Raw genomic sequence first — 24,481 nt, 5'->3', positions numbered from 1 at the left:
TAAATCCATCTACCTCAGTACTTGTCTACTATGACAGGCTGCTGCTCTTCAAGGTCACAGTGAGACATCCTTCCTGGTTTCTGTTCAGAGATTCTTATAACTGAATATGATGGGGATCTATCCAGAGCTCTGATCAGCGCAAGGCTCTGCCACTGTGTTACATCCCTCCCCAAACCTTTGCTTCAGTAGCACATAATGAACTTAACAACTGATGGCTCCAAACAAAATGGATTGTACATTACAGAGACATGAATGTTCCTTCATATTCCCTGCTGTTAAATCACTTCTCACCAGATATAATAATAGAGTGTCTCTGACTAAGTAACAGGACAACTGACAGCCATGCATCTGGGATTAGGTAGCTAAACTTTCAGGAGAAGGGAGTTGGGCTCTAAGCAAATACTGTCTACAACAGCTCTTTGGTCCATCATGTATTCATAGATGCACATATTTTAGTACGAATTCCAGAGAGCATCTCCAGCTGGCAAACAAGGCATGTGTGAAGGTTCATAGAGGAAGAAGGGCCTGGAAAACGCCTGCATTTGTTGTATTGCCTGTCCTTGCTTGCCCTCAAGGAAAAGGTGGAGGGGCACTACATATCCAGGGAAATTACAATGGTGCAGATGTTTACCAGCATGCTACTGCTTTCATTTTCAAGTTAGATATTTGCCATTTATGTAAATCAAGTTATGTGGATTTCTCTGCTTTCTTCATATTTCCCATTTGAAAAATGGACAAACTATAGAACAGTAATGTGTTTTCTGTGGAAGTCTTAGGGCCACTGAGACACATGGTATCTGCAAGGGCAAGCAATGAAAAATAGTTTATATGTATTCACACATCTACCAGATTAGAGGTCAAAAGGCATTTAAAGTTCAAAAGCACAAAGTGCAAGTAGATAAATAGGTACCACTCTGGCGGGAAGGTAAACAGCATTTCTGTGCACTGCTCTGGTTCACCAGAAGTGGCTTAGTCATGCTGGCCACATGACCCAGAAGCTGTGCGTTGGCTCCCTTGGCCAGTAAAAGTGAGATGAGCGCCGCAACCCCAGAGTCATCCACGACTGGACCTAATGGTCAGGGGTCCCTTTACCTTTAGGAGAAATAGTCTTTGGCTATGCTAGTACACTCTGAAGAGGGTGACCAACCTTAACATGCTGTGATGTCACCCACAGAGAAAACCAAAATTAGAACAAAATACTTTCCAAAATATTTTTCCCCTTTCTGACTTCAGCACCATAGGAATGAGAGAAGTGCAAGATAAACTCCCCTAGCTTCACAGTACATTTGCCAAGAACACGTGGCAATGAAAAGCTTGTGAGAGAGGGCTTAATCATAATAGTTGAACAGGATTTTGATTTTGTGACGCAAGGATACAGAGCCTAAGGCTGCAATCCTATGCACATTTACTTAGGAGTAAGTCCTGTTGAACTCTGGATTTTACTCAAAGTAAATGTGCATAGAATTATGCTGTAAGGTAAACAAGCTGGTAGTTCTTGTTCTTTAAAAGCAATTGCAAGTAATTGATATTCTAAGAACTGATGGTTTAAGATCTGTTTTAATTAAATACTATAGAAATATATATTTTATTCACTTGAAAAACTTTTTTCTGATCTGATGAATAGCTGAGTTAACAATCTAGCTCATGGTGCGATGGTTGAGGTTCCTGTCTGGATCTGAAATTATTTGCTGTAAACTGATTTGTACAGCCCTGGGAGCTGCTATAATAGTGTTTGCCAGCAGGGCAGTTATCAGTTTTGCTGGTTAATGCGTCTTAACACTGCCACTGTCTTTGAAGAAAGATTGTTTTCCTGTAGGAAATACACAAATAAAGGAATTTGAAGAAGGAATATCTCTAGCGTATAATAAGGAATTAAAAATATTCTTTACATTCTTTATATTCTTAGTGACTAAATAAAAATTGCAAGCAAATTAATGCAAGTTTTAATATGCCATTTTCTTTATTGTACATAAGATTCTTGTAACTTTTTAAAAAGCACATTATTACAATGTTTGGTGCTTTTTTGTTTTATTATTCACAAGACCATTATTTTTATTTGCTGTATTGCAGAAACTCTACTTACTGTATGAAAGTATCCATTTCGCTGACAGTGGGTGAAAATGACACTGGCCTCTGCTACAATTCAAAGATGAAATACTTTGAAAAAGCTGAACTTAGCAAAAGCAAGGAAATCTCATGCCCTGACATACAGGATTTCTTAATACCATATAGAGAGCCTGAAATCCTGTGGTATAAGGTAAGAAATATGAAAAGCTTTGGCTGCTTCCAACAAAATATTAAATGTTCTGATGCATTTCCAGTAATCTGAAGAATTTACTTGAACAGTAAATACAGCTTGGTGTGATTTAGAAAACTAATAAGGAAACAGAGAAAGAGAGCGGCTAAAGAATACTTGCTGGGAAAGTAAAATGCCCATTTCTGTATTCAGCAATGACTGAATTTGAAATTCTCTCTCATATTTCTGTTCTGGTTGTTTTATTTGCCTCTCCACATACATCCTCAAGGCTATATATGCATATATCAATATGTAAAGTAATAATAAATATAGCTAGCTCTCTAGTTCTGAAATGTGAGATTTTTGAATCTAGCTCATTGTGTAAAGGTGTGTTTTATCCAACAAACATCAGATAGAGCTAAGCTGCCATTGCAGAATCTAAGGATAGTGGGCTCAACAAAGAAGACCTGATCTGGGCTTGGCTGGCCTCAACATATACAGTAGCCTAGATAGGCATAGTGAATATTGTATTCCAGTAGTTCACATGTATGCAACCCAAGCCCTTTTGATTGATCCCAGGCAATTAGGTCAGGGTTAGATTCAAAATGGGTTCAGTTTTTGCCTAGTTTATGCCAACCCTCCTGCCACCCTGTTTTGTAGGCCTACACACTCTTAGTTATGTCATTATTTGCATCTGCTTACCCTTACCCATTTAAGAAGTGGTAGGAGGGAGAGCATGGACAGTGCTGTAAAAATGTGTGGCAGCATTAGAGCTTAGTTTTCCTTGCTTCCCAGTGCCTTAAACCTGAGTCCTATGCTGAACGTGGTAAATAAATATGGTACACCATGCTAGTGCTGGCAGTTCTAGGTCAACCGCAGAATATGTAAAACTTGAGAATCATAGAATTGTAGAATTGTAGAGTAGGAAGCGAAGCAAAGGATCATCAAGTCCAACCCTCTGCAATGCAGGAATCTCAACAACAGCATCCATGATAGATGACCATCCAACCTCTGCTTAAAAACCTCCAAGGAAGGAGAGTCCACAAACTCCTGAGGGAGAACGTTCCACCGTCGAACAGCTTTTACCATCAGAACGTTATTCCTGATGTTTAGTTGGAAATTCCTTCCCTGTAACTTGAAGACTTTAGTTTGGGTCCTACCCTCCAGAGCAGGAGAAAACAAGCTGGTTCCATACTGCATGTGAACAGCCCTTTAGATATTTGAAGATGGCTATCATAACTCCTCTCAGCCTCTTCTCTACCAGGTTTAAAATACTTAATTCCTTCAACCATTCCTCGTAAGGCTTAGTTTCCAGACCCTTGATCACCTTGGTTGCCCTCCTCTGCGCACAAGGACAAAGGGTGGGTGGCTCCATGCTGTCATAGGTTGGCAGGAGCTGATTTTAAGGATTATAGTGTTCAAAATCTCCTGTAGCACTGAAAAATAAATGCATTCAAATTAATGTACTTCCAAAAATCAAAGCAATGCAAAATTTAAAACCGTACTGTTTGTTAAAAGGGTTTTCCATCTATATAGTATATTTATCTTTAAAGAGTGAAGTTTATTTAATGTTCATGTATAAGAGTTCCAAAACAAATGCTGGTCCTTACTTCACCGTGAATAGTTGTATAATTTCATAAATGGAATTACATTAGTGACACCTTATATTTTGCTTTTCCTGATATAATTAAGGCATTAATCATTCTACTTATGAATGACAATTAGGTGAAGATAATTAGGCTGGCAGGCACTTGTAACAGGGCCATCTTGGCAATGGTCCTGCAATAATGGAATTCATTTCCTTTTATGGTCAGGCATTCCCCCTTCCTTATAGCATTTAAGTGGGCCTTGAAGACCTACCTTTTCACTAAGGCCTCTGATGTGTAATATAAGCTGGATCATAAACTGGGGATGCTGTGCCAACATCTCCTGAATTTGCATTTCTCGTGTTTGATTGTATATTTTGTGCTGGCTTCTAGGCTAGTGTATTCTTAGTGAATATGTTGAATAGTTTTATATTACATTTGGCTTATATTACATCTTACATATATTGCATGCTTAATAATAATAATAATAATAATAATAATTTATTATTTATACCCCACCAATCTGGCTGAGTTTCCCCAGCCACTCTGGGCGACTTCCAATCAAGTGTTAAAAACAATACAGCATTAAATATTAAAAACTTCCCTAAACAGGGCTGCCTTCAGATGTCTTTTAAAAAGAAGATAGCTGCTTATTTCCTTCACATCTGAAGGGAGGGCGTTCCACAGGGTGGGCACCTCTACTGAGAAGGCCCTCTGTCTAGCAGTAACTCATCAGGTGAAGCCTTCCCTGGAATAGAGAAGCAGTCATGAGAAAATCTTTACCATTTGTATTTCTGCATGTCACACAGCCCAGGAGCCCTGTCAGAAAAAAGATGTCAATGCTAACTGCTGTCTGCTTGACTGTAAAGCATATTCCTTTCGCTCTTATTACAGAAGTCCCAACTGTAATGTTAATGTACAAGGAACTTTCTAACCTTTTCAGGGATGTAAAATCTCTGACTGGTATCCAAACTGTTGTCATGGTGATGAGTTCTTTGAGCTTTTTCTATCTAATGGAAAATAAGTTAGCATTATGGTGGCTCAGCATGTTTGAAAAATCATAAAGTACCTCAAGATGTTTCCTAAGGCACTTTCAGATATTACATAATCAGCCCAAATTAGCAGCACTTCACCAAAGTGAAAGCTGATATAAACCTGATATAAGTTCTGTGTTGCTTAAAAAAACACTTTTGTTTCTTAGAACAAGTGACCCATAGCTTGTAAAATCCCTGGATGGATGAATGAATGAATGAATGGGTGGGTGGGTGGGTGGATTATTGTATAATCCATGGTTATCAGATTACTTGGTCCTGCATCAAATCAGCATGATATTGATCTAAAACTAGTCTTCTCCCATTAATATAATCCAAAGGAGGCTACATGATACCTTTGTGGATAATACAGATTGACACAAAAAAGTTCTGCCCACATTTTGAAGCAAGCTGATTTAATTCATCTGTCCCAGATTTATGTTAGGCAGATGTAATAATAATAAGGGTTGCTCGTGCGTAAGTTGCCGCCACTCCTGGCTAGGTTGCCTGGTTAAACCTTTCCTGTCTGAACAGCCCTTCACTTCGTGGCTGTTTCAGTCGCTAGCAGAATCCGTCAGTGGGCGTCTCTTAAACCTTTTCCAGCATAAAAGCTGTTTGACGCCAAGTCTCCTCCTACTCTCCCTGCGCGGAAGTCTTCTGTGCAGGGAGGGTGTGGGTAGCGGAGGACCCGTGCTCTCCCCGCTGGTCTCCGGCGAGGAGTCCTGGAGCCCCCTCGCAGATTCCCCCATCTGCCCCCCTTTATCCCTGGTGTTACGCTGATTTCCTTCCCCAGCTGATGAGCTGCCTCTCTCCCTGCTGGGCCCTTCTCCAGCATCACTTGGGAGCCTAGCCTCCGCCTCTGGCTCCGATGTCAGTTCCCTGACAGCAGATTACGTACTTTTCTGAATTCTACAACACAGTTTCACAAAATAGATAAAGGTTTATGGGGAAAATGAATACAAATGTGAATTTTAGGGGGAAATGGATTGGAACACAATAAAAATTGCATATTTTGGAGAACTAGCAGCTGGTGGGGCAGCACAGCATAGGGCAGCATTGTTTCCCTGGGTTCCCAATGTGTCGGTTTAGTTTATGGGGTGTAATTTATTGTTGTTGTTTGACTATCATGGTCATATCAACCACACTAGTACAATATTAAAGAACAACATCAAGCAAAATGTATCTTTATGCTAAAATATGCCCAAAATAATAGTATACAGAAGTTTTAAAATGTTAAAATACAAAAGGCCAAAGGAACTAATATGTTTTTAAAAATCAAATTAAATCCTTGCAGTTCACCATATTAACCTCAATAAAATTTCTCTTCAGCTTTCTGTCCACTGCAAATCTCACAACTCTGTCACAAATTTGTCATAATTAGATAGCAAACGTGTGATTTTTGCTTAATTATCACCATTGGGTATCTTACTTGACAAATAAAGAATTAATGTCACCCTCGGTTCAGAATACAAGGAGAAGTATAATAAATAATTATGAAGATCTCCCACTGCTTGAGCACCTCATACCCATGTGGAGGTTGCTGGGAGGGAGAGGCAGTGAGGAGACTGGAGCACTGCAGGTGCAACAGCAGGAATGTTGGATTGCTCTGAGCTCCTCTTCTCCCTCTTGGTTACCAGCACCGACCGCCATGTTGAGAAGCCAGGTAACATCACTCCACCCTATTACACTTCACCGGCTGCTACTGCTTTGGAGGACAAATGTATATAAAATGCATTCAACTTAAGTCCAGAAAGGACTGTCCATCTACAGAGGCGAAGCCTTGCTCCTTAACAGTCCACATTGCAATTTCCCTCAGTACCTATTACCCATTAGCCATCTCAGCTTGGCTATTGGGCAAATACAAAGCATGCACAATAAGCCCTTCTTGGCCAAATTAGGCACATAGGTTTATGCGAAAAACTGAAATCAAGTGCTTTCAAAAGCTCTGAACGTGATCCAAAATAGTTTCTAGTTTACAGAACTAATGAACTTTTTTTGGTTTTGCGCCACCTTTTTAAAAGCTTGCTAGTTTGGAAATGAATCAGTCTTTCAGATTTAAGTACAAGGACTGTAGTCACTGAAGCACTGTAATTATCTTTGCACAGGAATGCCAAGTCACAACCTGGAGGCCAAGTATTGTATTCAAGAAGGACGTTCTTGTTATCCAGGAGGTCAGAGAAGATGACATTGGAAATTACACGTGCGAATTAAAATATGGAATGTTTTTTGTCAGAAGAACTACAGAATTAACAGTTACAGGTAATCAGAGGTTCCCAGTATACATTTTTGACAATGAGGAAAGGTCTTACTTTGGATCTCTTGCTAGTTTTCCATTTTTGCTGATATGGTTGCTTTTTTTCAGTTGTTTGGTTTCTTAGTGTCGTTTTGCAGCATTCTAAAAGTCTGAAATGGGCTTGAATCTGTTTACAAGAGTTGCAGGTAGATCACTCACTTTAAGGTGAAGTAAAGGGAGTTCTAGAAGGTCTTTGTGAGTTTGTGTCCTGAGATTAATGCCGTTGAAGTATGAAAGCTGTTGTAGAACTATAATTGGAAACATTGCGGAATGGAGAAGCATATCTCTGGTGACTAAAAACAATATTCTAAATAAAGGTATTAACCAACGTATGCATAATCACAAACATAACAACTCACATTCAGGAATATAGTTGGGGTGGAAGAAATAATTCAGGTGCATTTTATACTGGCCATATTTCTATTAAGTATGAGTATTCAAATGTTGGTGTTGCATACAGCTTGATGGAATAATTTTGTGTATATTAAATACTTGATTTCCATCAAGAAAACCCATTGTGAGACTATGGAGGAGGACTTTAAAACTTTCTGTCAAGTTTTTCATCCTATGAAGATCTGCTGTTTGTTCTGACATACGTATATCATAGGAATATTTTCATCTTTAAAAATGTTCTGGTACTATTTAAACCTCTCCTTCTTCATCTCTCTCTTTCAAGATTTAAATTAAAATAGCAATTACAATCTTATTTCTATAATTATTTTATTATTTGAGAAGATTGCTAACTGTTTATTTATGTTGGTACTGAGCAATTAAATAAGGAGCTTATGGCAGGAAATGGCGAAGTACTGCAAGTTTGCTATCTGATAAAGACTGGAACAATGGAGACACAAAAGGAGGGAGTAGGCAAGTAAAATAAAATAAAATAAATATGCATAAACTCCTTTCTCTGAACCTTTCTGCTCTCTGTTATTTTGGATTGTTCTGCGCAAAATGAGAGGAAGGGCTGTGGCAAATTGTTCTGGCACTGCTTCAAACCCTGTGCTGACTATGCTGCTGCAGTTTCACCAGTTTTACTTTTCCTTCGGTGTCCTAAATCTTGTTTGCTCAGGTGTTTGTACAACAGTAACATCCAATGAGATAAACTACTGATATGGTGGTGAAGTGATCTGTGTGTTGTTGTTTTTTTAAAAAAAGAATGTGAAAAATGAGTTCTCCCAATATATTCAATCTTTCTTTCTTTTCAAAGCAATTAATAGTTGTGATTTATTCCTGGTCGAGATGTATGTGAAAAGTTTATTGTGATGTTATATCGTGTCAAATTTTAATGATTATGTTTAAATCATTTATGTAACTTAAGAAATATAGATCCATGCCGGGTTTTTATCATCACAACTTAAGCCTGGGGAGAATGTGTTTTGTCGAGGGCATGCAGGAGTTAGAATTTGATTCTCTGCTTATTCAGTCTATTTGGCCCAGTTCTGTTGTTATTCACTCCTGTCTTGAATAGCCGAGCAGCCCCACTCATGACCCTGGGCGTGCCTGGTATGGCATATGTTTTTCATGGCATGGTTGTCTGAAGCAAAGGAGCCTTTGCACAGATATAGGAAGCTGTATACAGGACGTCTTTGTGCATGCAACGAGATGTGCAAAGGCCCCTTGCTACAGACACCTGTGGTGTATGGGCAGATGTTGAAGGAGAAGCATACAACCATGGGTCTTGCTCCTTGCTCCTGTGCTGTTCAACATGGAGATGAAGAACATCCAGTGATGGTGGTTTTTGTTGTTCTGAATCCCAGATTGTACGCATTGAACTATATCTTCAAGTAGATATTCATTATATACCGTATTTTTCCCTGTATAAGACTAGGCTTTTTTCCTAAAAAAATAATGTCAAAAATTAGGGGGCATCTTATACACTGGGCCATCTCCCCCATTTTCTTAAATCTGACTCCCCCAAAATAGGGGGTGTCTTATACATGGGGTCTCTTATAGGCGAAAAAATACGGTATGCTGATTTGGGTGGTAGATACAAGTCTGATCACTCCTCTCTTCCCCCAAAATACAAATACACACATTTTCAGAAAGATCAAAGAACTGGTCATTTAACCTTTGGTCTTTTAGACATAGTCATAAATCCTTTGCCAGCAGTCACCTGCAACGTCCAAGTACAGGTTTATCTGACGCCTTTGAACTCTTTCTTGTCGAGTCTGGAAGAGAAACATTCAGTGGCTTCTACCAATTTGTGCTGGTTAGCATTTGTGAATACTGAAATGCTACTTGTTCAACAAGCCTACTACTGTTGTTGGATTTCTAAATGTATGTACACTTTAGGTACCCTTTAGATGTTCTCCAGCTGCATGGATTCTATATATTCACAAACAGCTCCTGCAGGGACTAATTACATCGTTCTTTTCCCATAGAATTGGAAGTGCCGATTCCATGAGAAAAACTGATGGAATGGGACCTTGCCTGTGTGCCTGAGTTATTTAAACATTCTTGCAGTCCTTTCCCAAGCAGCTGGGAGAAGATATAAAAGTTGCTTTAGATAAACTTTAAACATTTGTTTTTCTATTAACATTTTTTAAACTATCAATTATTATTTTTTAATTCCGCCCTTTATCCAAGGAATTCTGGGTGGCATACATGAGTGATCTCCCACCCATCTTATCCTTGTTAGGTTTGTTAGACTACCAGATAGTAACTGCCTCAAGGTCACCCATTCAGGTTCTCGCTGGGTAGAGATATGAACCCGTATCCCACTGATTCTCTAACTGTTGTAGCAGCCTCAACCTGCAACAATAACCTCTACAGCAAACGGAATTCTTCATATTTAGAGCTGGCATGCTTCTGAATGTCAGAAGCTGTGGGAAATGGTTTCCACATTCCATTCTTCTGAGGTTTCTAGAGGAGGATTACTGTCAGAAAATAGGCTACTTGGCTGGAAGGATCTGGTGCGTGATTCAGCATGGCCATCTTATATTTCTATGAAGGAGTGCAACAATAAATCAAGTGCACATCTGGTAGTCTTTAGGAGAGAAATGTTTCATATAATTACAGGGCACGCAGCCTGAGTAAAATGATCAAGGAAGTCCTAGTTGTATTAAATTCATTTTCATGCATCTCTATGACAGCCAGATTAAAAGGAGAAGAAGGGATTGCTATAAATGTCCTTTTATATTAATGGGTCAGCAATGATCCTTCAGCATTTACATTTATTTTCAATTTATCTAGCTGAAATGTTGAATTTTGTGCACCTTCACTTTCTTCTAAGACACCTTTAGATAGAATGGTTTTGACATAATGTTCTTAGGTATATAGCTAAATTCAGTATTATGTATGGAACACTAACATATCTTTGCTGAAGGGAAATTATACCCCCTCCCCCTGATGATAATACGTTGCTACTTGTCTGCAGCAATATACTATCAAGGCATCTTTAATGTAAATATATTGAAAGCGTAATAAAATTCAGATTGCCTTGAAATCTTCTTGGCTGATAATAAATTACACTATTAGGGCAGAGGAATATTGCTTTCTCACTAAAGAAACAGTAGTCATAACTGTAAATGGGAAAGATAAAGTGTGATGACTTGTAACAATATGACTCCAGCTAGATACAGTTGTATTTAACTTGTAAGAGCTTTAAAAGATCACTTTCCATTTATTACATATTATGTTGCCTAAATGTGCTGCATTAAATGTCACAGAAGTTTACACACTTTTGTAAAGGAAACAGAAAAGCTGTAGATCAAGAATTAAATTTCCCCTTTTTCTATGGCAGGAGCATTTTCTGAACTGCTATTAAATGATGTGACTTAATTGAGAGATATTTCAGTGGCTATTATAATTAAAGGTTGTTGGCAGCTAATAAATGTTAGCATGTTAAACATCACAAGTACTGCAGAACTACACAGAGGCTATTAAACACAACATTCACCCACAGTTTCAAAGTCTGACAGATAAATGACAAGATGAATCAGAGTTGTGTGTTTGTGACTGACCTGAAATTTGTTACCTGGAATACATGCAGTAGCCTCAGTCACCTTGTAGTGTTAAGGTAAGTGCAGTCCTGCAGCCATCAAAATTCTAAAGCACTGCCATTTAAATTTGCTATTTGAAATGCAAATATTTTCAATCCCAGTCTAGTTTAAATCTGTCCAGTTTTGGTCATGGGTTTACCCTACACTTTGCTTCATAATCAGAGTGGTGACAGTGAGAGTGAGATGAACGTCTCTTTGGAGCTTGTTATAGAACTCTATACTCTTCTACCAAAGTCTAGCTTCTAAATGGGCATACAGGAAACCTAGTATAACATTCATATCTGTATCTTTTACCTTAAAATAAGAAATCAAAACTTACTTTTTTGTCCCTTGCACCTTTCATAATCTAGCCATTTAGCATTGCCCTTTATATTCTGCTGCCTAGCCTTTAAATCTTCCTATTTGTGTCTAGATTCCTGGATTAGCAAGATGGGGAACAGCTAAATTTTCCCCTTCCACCCCCATGAGCAGCAGCACAATGAATGCTTCCAAAGCTTCCTTTTGATCAAGACATTCTGTGCTCTAGATATTCCAATGGGCTTTTAATAGCTACAAAAATAGATTTGTACCATCTTTATCTGCCGTGCTTAATCTCATCTCAGGGACCTGGGAAACATGGTGCAATAGAAGTGGTAATAAAAGTCTCCCTGACAATGTATCAAACAAATATGTGATATGATACTTAGGCAAAACTGAAAAGTCCAGTAATAGAATCATAGAATTGTAGAGTTGGTAGGGAACCCACGGAGCATCTAGTCCAACCCCCTGCCACGCAGGAATCTGAATTAAAGCATACAGCCAGCCATCCTCTAAATTGATTTTCCGCTAAATAAACTCTATCTTTCATAATGTGAGTGTCTTATTCACCCCTAGTAGTATTGACAGTATGAAGTCAATATAAGCTAATAATTTTTAATAAGTACATTCAAGCTGCTAACATACTTTCAACATATATAGATGTCCTTCCCCTTTGATTAACCAAGGAAACTGATTGTGCAAATTTTGCATATTATCCTTTATGTTAACAATGTTTGTATTGATAAAACGTGCAAAAAAAGTGATCTTGATAGAACTGTATGCACAATTAAATGGATTCCTTTTGTTCAGTGCTTTACTAATAGCATATGTGTGCAGTGACAAAACACCACCCAACGACCAGCCTGGTGTTCTGGAACACAAAGTTGCCATTTTGGGTAGTGTTTAACCAATCTGCCTATCAGTAAATGCCGAACAAAACTAATTTTGATGCAGTTATGTTTATGATTACATCAAGATTGCATCTTCCATACTCCAGGCATTTTGTCAGTTCTTCATCAATGTGCACATAAGTCTCTGGGAGAGGTGGGAAAGCTGAAGAACTCTGTGCAGAATTAATTTTACAAACTCTCCTGGTTTAATTGCCATTCAGGAAGAATAGAATGCAGCACAGAGTAAACAAGAGGATCAGAAAAGGAATGGATAAGGAGAAATCTTTTCATCCCTCTTTGTGGAGCGAAGCTGATTCATTGTTTCAGAGACCAGATCTATATGGGCTTGAAATGGGTGTAAGATATCATTGTAGTTGGAAGAAGTGTCTATTTTAGGTATCATGGAAGCATTACATGTAATTTTGTTTGTTTGTTTCCAGAGCATAACTCAAAGCTGAGGCAAGCTATGTATGTACAGTCTGAATCTACAAAATTGTGAAGGTGGGGGGGGGGGGGTGAATGGAGGATTTCTAATTAATCGGTTCCAGTTCTCAAACAAGAGCAGGTGCTTCAGAACTCCAAACGGCAGGAGGAATTTGGATGAGGATATTTTAGAAGCATCCTATGTAGAAAGAAAAATATATCTTGTGCTAATAATCCTCTGGTTGAATAAGATTCCACAAAAATTAAATAAATTCAGTCTTAAGGTACCCACGATGCTTATTAACTAACCTTCATAAATGCAGTTAAGTGACATTTGATGTTAATGTTTCCTATTATAGTGGCAGAATTAGGAGATTTAATTTTTATATTACGTTCCCCTAGAGTATGGTAAACTCAACAGCAATGTCCTTACAGTATCATTTATTATTTACCCTGCTTTCCCTTGAAACTTCGGATAATTGGTGTACACAGAGTACAGAATACTCCTAAGGGAGTAATATGAGATGGTGTTCTAATAAACAAGGTATCTGGGCTGCTCATATCCAAAGCTGATATTTTACTTGTAAGCATGGTTGCTCAGTTCATACATCTTTCCTATCTTGCAAATGTCAATAAATATGCAAATATAGGGATTACACAAACACTTGTAAAATTTAGGAGTAGAGATAAAATTATCCAATGTGAAAACATGATTAAATGAATTACTTAGGTTTTTCAATGACACTTTGTCACAACACACACATACACATAATATGCTTAACGCAAAAAACCATAGTAAGATGATAATAGTGGTTTCTCTGAACTGATGAATATTAATACAGTGATTTTGAAAAAGAAAAAGAAAGTTATAATGCAAAGTTAGAGTAACAAACCATCACTGAAGACATGGAACTTTTTCACTAGAATATCTCTGCAGGTGCTCTGTTTCTGTGTTAAGTAAGTATGTGTGAGGGAGTGCTTTATGGATGAACATGTTAGATCCACTTCCAGTCCTCATTGTTGTTCTTGTTACTCTACACAAACTGGACAATGACCATCTGAAGCAGGTAGTAGAGGACTGCACATATTTTAGAAACTTCATTTTCTTAAAGTGCTGAAGGCTTCCCAGTAAAATACTGTAAACTTTTAAATTATACCTACAGTGCTAATAAAGGCAGGATATAAAGCATATCCTGTACATTCCTTCATTTAGTAGCATTTAAAATCATAATAAACAAAAATCATTTAATTGATTTACTCTCTGCAAACTTTATGTATTTAATCCCCTTTCTTTAATTCTAATACCCCAATACATTGGGAAATTTCCCCCACAGGCTTTCTTATTAAAGAGAGAAGATATCTAAAATGTATTATATTTAAAATAATATATTTTATGTGTTTCTCACAGTATTCACTTTTACTTCTCCTGGGTATAGGATAGCAAAACAATATCACATATTAGTTTGCTCTTCTGTTGGGAGGTTGATAATACATGGTAATTGTTTGAATACAGAGAAGAGATTGGAACCAGCAGTGACATTTTTCATTCCTTTTGTATAGTTTTTCTCTATTTGGTGCATTTAATTCATATCAAGAACTGGATTAATTTTAAAATGAGAGATATGAATTCATGAAAATAAGACTGAGGACTGATAGAAATCGATGGATTTCCTTAATATTCTGCCTTTTTTATATGAGTGAAAATGGAAATCCGAACTATAAAAATGTCTATCAGTTTCCTTTTTGTCAGCACCTTCCTCCCTTCTTCCTTCCCTGATACTGCTCACTGCTTACCTCTTTTAAGCATGGAATTTCTAAATTGGTTCTGGAGGAAAATGAATACCAAAAAAAACACCTGTTTTAAGACATGGAAACAGTGATTTTTTTCTTTTTAAAGTAAGCTCCTGCATAGCAATACAAAGATTGTAGTGCAAGTTTTGCAATGTTTTGCATTTACAGTTATCAGGCTTTTGACTATATCAGTCAACCAATACATGTAATTCAGTGCTATGCTGTCAATAGAACATTCAACTTGGACCAGGAAGCCTGGCTGTGCACAGAACACAGTGCTGCAGAGACCGGACACTGCAAGGCCTCTCACTGTAACAGGGGTCATATTGAGCGTTTTCAAGTACATAATATTCATATACGTATTTTTATGTCACAACACAGTACGGAAGTTAAGCTCTTGTGTTTGAAATTTCACCTCAGTCAGGCAGTTTGTTGAATAGATATGTGACAAAATTCCAAAATAATAAACAAATAATAATTTCTAGCCCAACACTGGTACTGCAAAAGCCCTGCACAGTATACACTGAATTTGGTTAAAATCTTTCAGCTCGTGCTTCAGTTATCATGACTGCATTACACATGCATATACAGGAAACAACAATTGGACTACTGCAATGCGCTCTACATGGAGCTACCTTTGAAGGTGACTTGGAAACTGCAGTTAATCCAGAATGCAGCAGCTAGACTGGTGACTGGGAGCGGCCTCCGAGACCATATAACACCGGTCCCGAGAGATCTGCATTGGCTCCCAGTACGTTTCCGAGTACAATTCAAAGTGTTTGTGCTGACCTTTAAGGCCCTAAACGGCCTCAGTCCTGTATACCTGAAGGAGCGTCTCCACCCCCATCATCATCCACTGAGGTCCAGCGCCGAGGGCCTTCTGGCGGTTCCCTCACTGCGAGAAGCCACGTTACAGGGAACCAGACAGAGGGCCTTCTCGATAGTGGCGCCTGCCCTGTGGAATGCCCTCCCAGCAGATGTCAAGGCAATAAACAACTATTTTACTTTTAAAAGACAACTGAAGGCGGCCCTGTTTAGGGAAGTTTTTAATGTCTGATGCTGTATTGTTTTTAATATTCGGTTGAAAGCCACCCAGAGTGGCTGGGGAAACCCAGCCAGTGGGCGGGGTATAAATAAATGATGATGATGATGATGATGATGATGATGATGATGAATTGTATGTGCATTCAGTATGTGTGTGACTGTGCACATACAGATTGCCACAACCCAGAAGTGGCCAGAACTGGGAGTGGGATGGGGTGGGCTTCGGTGTGCTCCACTGACGCACACAGAGATCAGGAATGTAACCGCTATGCAAAATGGTAATTACATATACACTATATCAGTGATTTCTCTAAAATGAAATAAAAGATAGAATACCAAACCTATTTATCCTCTCCGGCATAATCTACTATTCAAGAAGAAATAAATAGTTTACATTTAAGATTTCATATGCGTAGAATTATACAGGGTGAGTCCTAAAAGAGGCCCCGTGGATACAGAGTACACATGTTCCACAAGGTCTCTTTTAAAAGACTCACCCTGTACAACATCCTTCACAGAATCCTCATATGCTCAAGCTCTCAGAATTGTTACAGATTTGTGACATGTGAAGATGGCCTGAAATACTAAGGATGATGGCAGTAATTGGTGACAGCCATGGCAGTGTACCATGAAGGTTTGTTTTCCTGGATCTTTGTTTTCTTTTTACATAGATTTATGGATTATTCAGTGGAGACAGAAAAATAACATGTTTGTTGAATTCTAAACATCCTGTGTATGCTTTTAGCTCAGACACGAGATATTATACAGCTACTAGAGGATCATAATAATACCTTGGCCTTGCTAACATGAGCAGAAAAAATGAAATTGTTCATTCTGTGTAAACAAGAGGGAAAGAAAGATTATTGTTTGCTTTAATGTGCTTGCTAAATTGGATTTTTCTAAAAAAACAACAACCCAAAAGCAGTGTAAATTAAGGCTGGGCCACCCCCACTCCCACAATTACACCCCCCTCCAATTATATGCTACTTGCTTGGGGAGGGGATAGAAACTTTATCTGGAATTATGAAAGGAGTCACTGCTTACTTTATTGAGTCTCACTGAGAAGTATAGCTGATGGCAATACGTAAAGAGAGCCTTATGCCACTTGCTAATTTCTATTTATAGAAATAAGAATCTACATTCCAAAAATTATATTAAACTGGATGTTAAATGACTAATGACCACCAGGGACATTTCGTGGGGGGAAAGATGGCTGCCCGCATATGCAGACTGTAGGAATAGACTCACTGATCTACTTGTGTGTGAGGCACAAGTACAAGATTATGTTTGTTTTGTCCATCTCTAACAACAACTATGCATGAAAATGGATAACAGCCAAATATGTTCTTGTAGTGAAGCAAAATAGGGACGCGGGTGGCACCTAGGACCTGCCGATCGCATGGTTGGCGGTTCGAATCCCCGCGGCGGGGTGCGCTCCCGTCGATCGGTCCCAGCGCCTGCCAACCTAGCAGTTCGAAAGCACCACCGGGTGCAAGTAGATAAATAGGGACCACTTACCAGCGGGAAGTTAAACGGTGTTCCGTGTGCTGCGCTGGCTCGCCAGATGCAGCTTGTCACGCTGGCCACATGACCCGGAAGTGTCTGCGGACAGCGCTGGCTCCCGGCCTATAGAGTGATATGAGCTCACAACCCTAGAGTCTGTCAAGACTGGCCCGTACGGGCAGGGGTACCTTAGTGAAGCAAAATAAGTTGTATCGCTTTAAGTCATATACAGTGGTACCTCAGGTTAAGTACTTAATTCGTTCCGGAGGTCTGTTCTTAACCTGAAACTGTTCTTAACCTGAAGCACCACTTTAGCTAATGGGGCCTCCCACTGCCGCCGCGCCGCCGTCACACAATTTCTGTTCTCATCCTGAAGCAAAGTTCTTAACCCGAGGTAATATTTCGGGGTTAGCGGAGTCTGTAACCTGAAGTGTATGTAACCTGAAATGTATGCAACCCGAGGTACCACTGTATAGCTTATAATTAACTTATAATTGATAGGGAAGGGAAGGATTCCAAAAATGTAATCTTCCCTATCATATTATTTAAGGAAAAAATGCTAAAACAATAAAAATAATACTCTACTCCATTTGCAGTGCAGTACAAGAAAAAGATTGTCAATTATTATTGATTATAATGTTTTATTGTCATTGCATAAAAATATTGGAGAGTAATACCTTATTTTCTTTTATTAGTGGAATGTATGGCAGAGACTGGGTAGTAGTACAACTATGGGGAGCAGTAATAGGTGGATAATTATGGGAATTTTTGATTATTATACAATTACAATGCAATGTGTACAGGATTATACATACTTCTCATAAATGGTATTTGCTCAAATCTCCATTTTGTTTTTAACCTTTAGTTTCATAGATTGTTGTACATCCTGCAGGCTAGCCAGCTCCGAAACAGAACCAGAGAAAACTCTTTGATTAATAGGAAAAATAGCTTTTCAACATTAGGTCATCAGTTCAAAACTGATCCTGGTTGATAGTGACCAAACAATACTAATCTCAAATGGCAGTTTGCTCTTTAAAAATCCACTTTGCTGCTCTTTTCTAATTCCAGGATGACAAATGTACAGACTGTTAAAAAAAGAGAGAGAGAGAAAGAGCACTGTTACAGTTAGCGCTAACTGGTGACCTGGTTGGTAATCTCCATAGGGAAAATGAATGTGGAATAGGTAACAGAAGGCAAGCTACCAGTTTGGCGCATACAAATGATCCTTGAAGTACATCGGTAGAAATATCCAAGGAACTTTGCTTTATTGCTATCTGTACACTATAGATATATAAATCTATCACTTCTTTATAAAAAATATACTGAATACAGTCGTACCTTGGAAGTCCATTCGACTTCCAAAATGTTCAGAAACCAAAGCGTGGCTTCTGATTGGCTGCAGGAAGCTCCTAGAGCCAATCGGAAGCCAAATAAGTCCCGTTGGACGTTTGGCTTCCAAAAGAACGTTCGAAAACCTGAACACTCACTTCTAGGTTTTGATCATTTGGGAGCCGATTTCTTCGGGAGCCAAGGCATTTAAGAACCAAGGTATGACTGTACTGTTCTTTGTGAAAAGTTGTCTTACTTCACACCTGTTGATGAGTGGAAGGATGGAGGAGTCAGGTGGGGAAATGATGCTTGTTAAACGGTGGCCCTGTTAAGTCACTGACATACAAATGATGAAGGCAACAACATTTATGTTAGTTCCAAGAGTCGTACCTTGAATCACTTTACTGAGATGATAGAAAGATTCATACAATTGTATTCCATTGTGCAATATTGCATATTCTTTCTTGTATGTATTTAAACATCCAGCGGATGGCCTGATGAGGATGCTTATGATGCTTGATGATCAGACACTAATTTTCTTATACATAGGTGTGAAAAAGTAAGTAATTTCTGCATAGTTGGGGAAAGCAGTTAAATATGTTTTTGGAGTAGCAAGTGATTGTGTCTTCTTTACTATTTCCTTTGAATTTAAATAATACTGTAATAAGCTGAAAAAAATGAGATGTGCTGTAACAATAACTTAGCCGGTTCTTAAGGTGTAGCTCTATAACAGTTATTATTAGTTTAAATCAACAGTCCTATGAAGTACCCTTGATAGGTTGTGTCTGCCAACTCTTGAGCTTAATTTACTTCAATAAAGACTCCGCATCTTGCTTAAACTGAAAGCCAGATATTATCAGGCTTGTTGCCTGACATAAACTATGCTCCTTGCTGTGGAGGCTCTATCAATATGATTAAGGACTTCTTTATGTAACTCATTTTGGACATGTTTTCAAATTGAGCTGATGTAAAAAATGTCAACCCTCTTTGAATCTAAATGTTGCATCTTTCTTACCTTCATTAGAAACCAGCTCTTTCAGACTAAGATATGTATTTAAAAACAAATGAATTTTTAAAAGATATTCCCAAAATGAAAGAAGCAAGAAGCCTTTAAATCAATTAAATCATACATGAGAGAAGGCAATTCACCATCTGCTTCAGAACCTCCAAGGTAGGAGAGTCCACCACCTCTCGTGGGAGTCTGTTCCACTGTCACACAGCTGCTACGGTCACAAAGTTCTTCCTGTTTAGTTGGAATTTCATCTTTCCATTCTCTTTCTGGGTCAGTGGAAGTGTAAAGCAAATAACCATGATTGATCTGTGTTTGCTGTTAACCAGGAGTTGAACCTGTTTTTCAAACCCTAGTTTCTAATTGGATGTAAGCCTTAGCCATGGTTAAGGCAAGCAGGGTAATTCTTGCTGGGGAGAGGCAACACATTCTCACATGCCATTCCAAATCCTTAATGGGAACCAACAGGCTCTCAGTTTCTGCTTGAGGTGCAACAGAGGAATACTTAGGGTTAGTAACCTAAGGACTAGTTAGTAACCTAAGGGTTAATTCTGTTGACAGTCAGCCAATGCAGACAGCAGCGGAGCTAGCCGCTCCAACACCCAGGGTGGTGCACATGCCGTGCACACGGGGGCAGGGGGAATCGCACCCATGATCACACCAGGGGCACAATCTGGCGCGTTCGCGATCATGCCGGGGTGCCATCCAGCGTGGTGACAATTGCGCCTGGGGGGGGTGTAGGGATATCGCGGAGTGGGGGTGGGGTCCGGAGGGAGCACACTCCCCACCCCACCCGCAGGCAGCATCAGCCTGCCGGCACGTGTGATCCTGAGGTACGTAACAGGGGGTTTGTCAACCCCCCTTCAGGGATGACACCCAGGGCAGATCTCCCCCGCTGCCCCCCTTTCCTACACCCCTGAATGCAGAGGATGGGGGTGGGAGAGGTATTGACTGCCAACCGGTCAGAAGGGTATCATCTTTCCTGAGATAACTCAAGTTCTGATCAGCTGTGCAGTTTTGAAGGAGTTTTCCTCTGAAGGTTTAGTTGTTGAATATCCCTGCTATGAGCAAAGCATGATCTAACTAAAAGACAGAACCCCTCTGGTTTATTTATTCTTAAATATTATCATTTTGTTTTCCCTCTGAAATCGGACTTGCATTACAGTGGTACCTCGGATTACATAAGCTTCAGGTTACATATGCTTCAGGTTCCACCCTCCGCTAACCCAGAAATAGTGCTTCAGGTTAAGAACTTTGCTTCAGGATAAGAACAGAAATCGGGCTCCAGTGGCACGGCAGCAGCAGGAGGCCGCATTAGCTAAAGTGGTACTTCAAGTTAAGAACAGTTTCAGGTTAAGAACGGACCTCCGGAACGAATTAAGTACTTAACCTGAGGTACCACTGTATTCAAATGGCTTTGCTAACAATTTCTGCACTTGCTCTTGGTAACAGAAATGCTGCTGCATCCTCTCCATATTGAGTTCCAATTCACATGCATGCACCCAGCAGCATGTCGAATAGTGTATATTAATACTGGAACTATGGAGGTAGGCCATTTATGTGAGTCTTTCTTACCCAATTAGTTCTGCCTACATTATTGAAAAATTCATATTAATCAGCATTTAAATTAATTGGCATGTTAAAACAAATTATGTTTGAGGCAACTTCGCTCTCCCTCTGCATGGCATCAGAAAATGATTTGGTCAATGAATATGTCTAAATCTTTCCAAAATGAATTATGTGTATAAATATTGATTTGATGGTGGAGATATATGTGCAAGATATTAAGGCTTTTTTAAATTATACAGCGCTGTTCATAACAATCAAACAAAGCTTGACAATGAAGAACTACTTTCTAAGTAGGCTGCTATGCCAGGCTTTTCCATGAGTAATTGGCACCAATTTTAATTTAAACTGTGTGTGGGTATGTGGGTGGGTGGGTGCACGCACACACACATACTTATGTTTTAGTGAAGGATACATGCAAAATATCATATTTAATTACTCTGGTCAGCAGTTTTAGAATGACAGAAATGTATTGCCACTATCGAGTGGGAAATTGCTTTGCAGCACAATCCTATGCTTGTCTACTCATAATTCCCACTGAGTTCAACGGTACTTACTCTCAAGCAAGAAAGAATATGTATTAGAATGCAGACTTAGTTGTCTATAATTCTTATTATTGATCATCCTTTTACCATCAGTGTAGGCATATTTAAAATGAAGACACAATGGCCAATTGTTAAAATAATATATAAAGGACATTGGAGTAATCTGTAAAAAGTTAAAACTGATTTTGAGATATCAGAAAGTAGTGCAATGGTCACATAACCAGCACAGACTGATGCAGTCCCAAGAACAGCTGTAGCTCAGTGGGGTTTTTCACATAGAAGTCCTCAAGTTCAATCCCTGGCATCTCCAGGTAGGGCAGGGAATATCCCCTGCCTAGAAACCTGGCGATTCACTACCAGTCAGTATTGACAGTACTAAGCTAGTTGTACCAATAACCTGATTCATTATAAGGCAGCTTCCTATGCCTCTATATTCCACAGACTGGCTGAGTTTAGGATCTCCTGAGGTTGATTTCGTCTGAAATGCTAAAGCAGCAAATATGATAACAGCACAGTTGGATGGTAGGCGGGTGGCTGTATCTGTTCCTGAATTTTCAGGAGAGAAGGAGGTTTCTACCCACCATCCTGGCCATGTTGTTGCCTTCTGTTTCAGCAATATTGCTAATGTTTGTTTTATCACAATCTTTGTGCTCCTTTTTAAAGCACGTAGCTGAAAAGGATTGGTGTGCGGTACAGTTCATGTTGTCTCCCCACCCGCGTCAGCCAAACAACGTACAGTATGTTAGACTGGACAACTCTCTTTGGCATGGTTGATATTAAATGATTCTACACTTCATTGTGCTGTTAAGAACAATATAAAGATAGAAGCCACATAGAAAATGACTGAAGGTGTGTGAATGAGAAACAGAAGTCAAAATAGATCCTGTGACACAAGAAAGAACAAACAGTTGAGATTTGGGAAAAGTCCCTAAATATGGAGTTTGCCTAGATCAGACTGAACTTACTTGATTTTTGAAAGAACTTTGAGTTCACAGTCTGTGGTTATTTTTAGTAATAGTCAGGAAAAGATTTAGAATTTCATTTTTCACTTTTTTCACTAGACTTCACATTGCATGAGAGTGGATCAAATTCAGTGAAAACTTGAACATATATGTACATATTGTTGCATGCCACCCCAATCTCTGAGCGGTGCGAGATTCCAGGGGCTCCAGGTTGCTTACCCAGAATTAATAAGGCATAGTGGAGACTGAAGTATCTTTATGACATATGGTTTATTTACACATATATACAACCTGAGCCTACAATGGAGGGGTTCACAACCTTAACATCCCCAAAGGACCTTGCTTCTTCCATAGTCACAGCCTTGCATTCAAACAGAAATCAAACATCGTGCTTACTGTCTCTCTGGCTTACTGCTCTTGCTTGTAGCTCACATCATTGAAAACTCTCTGCCCTCAGCTCTGGTATTGTTCTTCTATCTAACCACAACTTGCCATTTCACCACCCAGTTGCCATCTCACACAGACCCCATTCCTACCCCCCTTAATGCTCCATCACCCAGGCAATCACCTCATCAAGAAGCCAGCCTAAGTTATATTTCAACACCTGCTGGATCCAGGGGTTGGAAGGGTCTCAACATACAGCCTATTTTCCCCATATCATATCTACCCACTTTCCTACCTATCTTCCTTCTTATTTTAAAATGAGAGTATTTCTCCACACTCCAAAATCGGTAATGCTAAAAAAACAAATTTCCCAGTCGTTAAAGTTGTACTTGTCATATGAATGATGTTAAATTTGCAGGACTTAACACATGTATAAATGGTTCTTCTAGGTTTTCTAATAAACACCGATGTCATTTAAGTTCATTTCCTTATTGGTACACAGATCCCAACCTCCAATAAGGGTCGTGATAACAATGCAGGGCTTTGTGTAAATCACTCAGAGCCTAACCTGCAGTATTCATTATGAACAACACTGCAAGGTTGTCATAATTCACTCTCCCCACCGCAACCCCTTACAACTTGCAATATGAGAACACTGAACTGCATTTGCTTTGAAATTTGCCTTAGCAGGGCATTTTTTAAAAAAGAAAAGTCTCATGCTAAATCAGAACTGATTTAGTAAGTTCAGAAACTCTTTACTGTTATGCACTTGTTTTTTTAATAAAAAAGGCTAGTGTCTGAAAATCAAAGATAATTCAATTTATTGTTTATCAAGCGTGCTGAGCATGGTTAGGAGACCCCTATTTCCCCTGCCAGTTCCAGAAAGACATCTTCATTGACTATGCAAAAGCCTTTGACTGTGTCGACCACAGCAAACTATGGCAAGTTCTTAAAGAAATGGGAGTGCCTGATCACCTCATCTGTCTCCTGAGAAATCTCTATGTGGGACAAGAAGCTACAGTTAGAACTGGATATGGAACAACTGATTGGTTCAAAATTGGGAAAGGAGTACGGCAAGGCTGTATATTGTCTCCCTGCTTATTTAACTTATATGCAGAATTCATCATGCGAAAGGGTGGGCTGGATGAATCCCAAGCCGGAATTAAGATCGCCGGAAGAAATATCAACAACCTCAGATATGCAGATGACACAACCTTGATGGCAGAAAGTGAGGAAGAATTAAAGAACCTTTTAATGAGGGTGAATGAGGAAAGCGCAAAATATGGTCTGAAGCTCAACATCAAAAAAACGAAGATCATGGCCACTAGTCCCATCACCTCCTGGCAAGTAGAAGGGAAGAAATGGAGGCAGTGAGAGATTTTACTTTCTTGGGCTCCATGATCACTGCAGATGTGACAGCAGTCACGAAATTAAAAGACGCCTGCTCCTTGGGAGAAAGGTGATGGCAAACCTAGACAACATCTTAAAAAGCAGAGACATCACCTTGCCAACAAAGGTCCGTATAGTAAAAGCCATGGTTTTCCCAGTAGTGATGTATGGAAGTGAGAGCTGGACCATAAAGAAGGCTGAT

General features: G+C 39.2%; 1 protein-coding gene across 4 annotated transcripts in view; it reads left to right on the top strand.

Annotated features, from left to right (window-relative positions):
- The window catches only part of IL1RAPL1 (interleukin 1 receptor accessory protein like 1), a 658,802-nt gene that overhangs the window by 370,223 nt on the left and 264,098 nt on the right, over window positions 1–24,481 (top strand). For all 4 annotated transcript variants that reach the window (XM_081003463.1, XM_081003461.1, XM_081003460.1 and 1 more), the window contains 2 exons: window positions 2,071–2,257; window positions 6,959–7,112. In XM_081003463.1, coding sequence (XP_080859589.1) covers window positions 2,071–2,257; window positions 6,959–7,112 — 341 coding nt within the window. The remainder of the gene's footprint in view (window positions 1–2,070; window positions 2,258–6,958; window positions 7,113–24,481) is intronic.

Source organism: Podarcis pityusensis, assembly GCF_964106645.2.
Source record: "Podarcis pityusensis genome assembly, chromosome: 4".
In the NCBI taxonomy this organism is placed as follows: domain Eukaryota; kingdom Metazoa; phylum Chordata; class Lepidosauria; order Squamata; family Lacertidae; genus Podarcis; species Podarcis pityusensis.
This window is presented reverse-complemented; position numbering and strand designations above follow the sequence as displayed.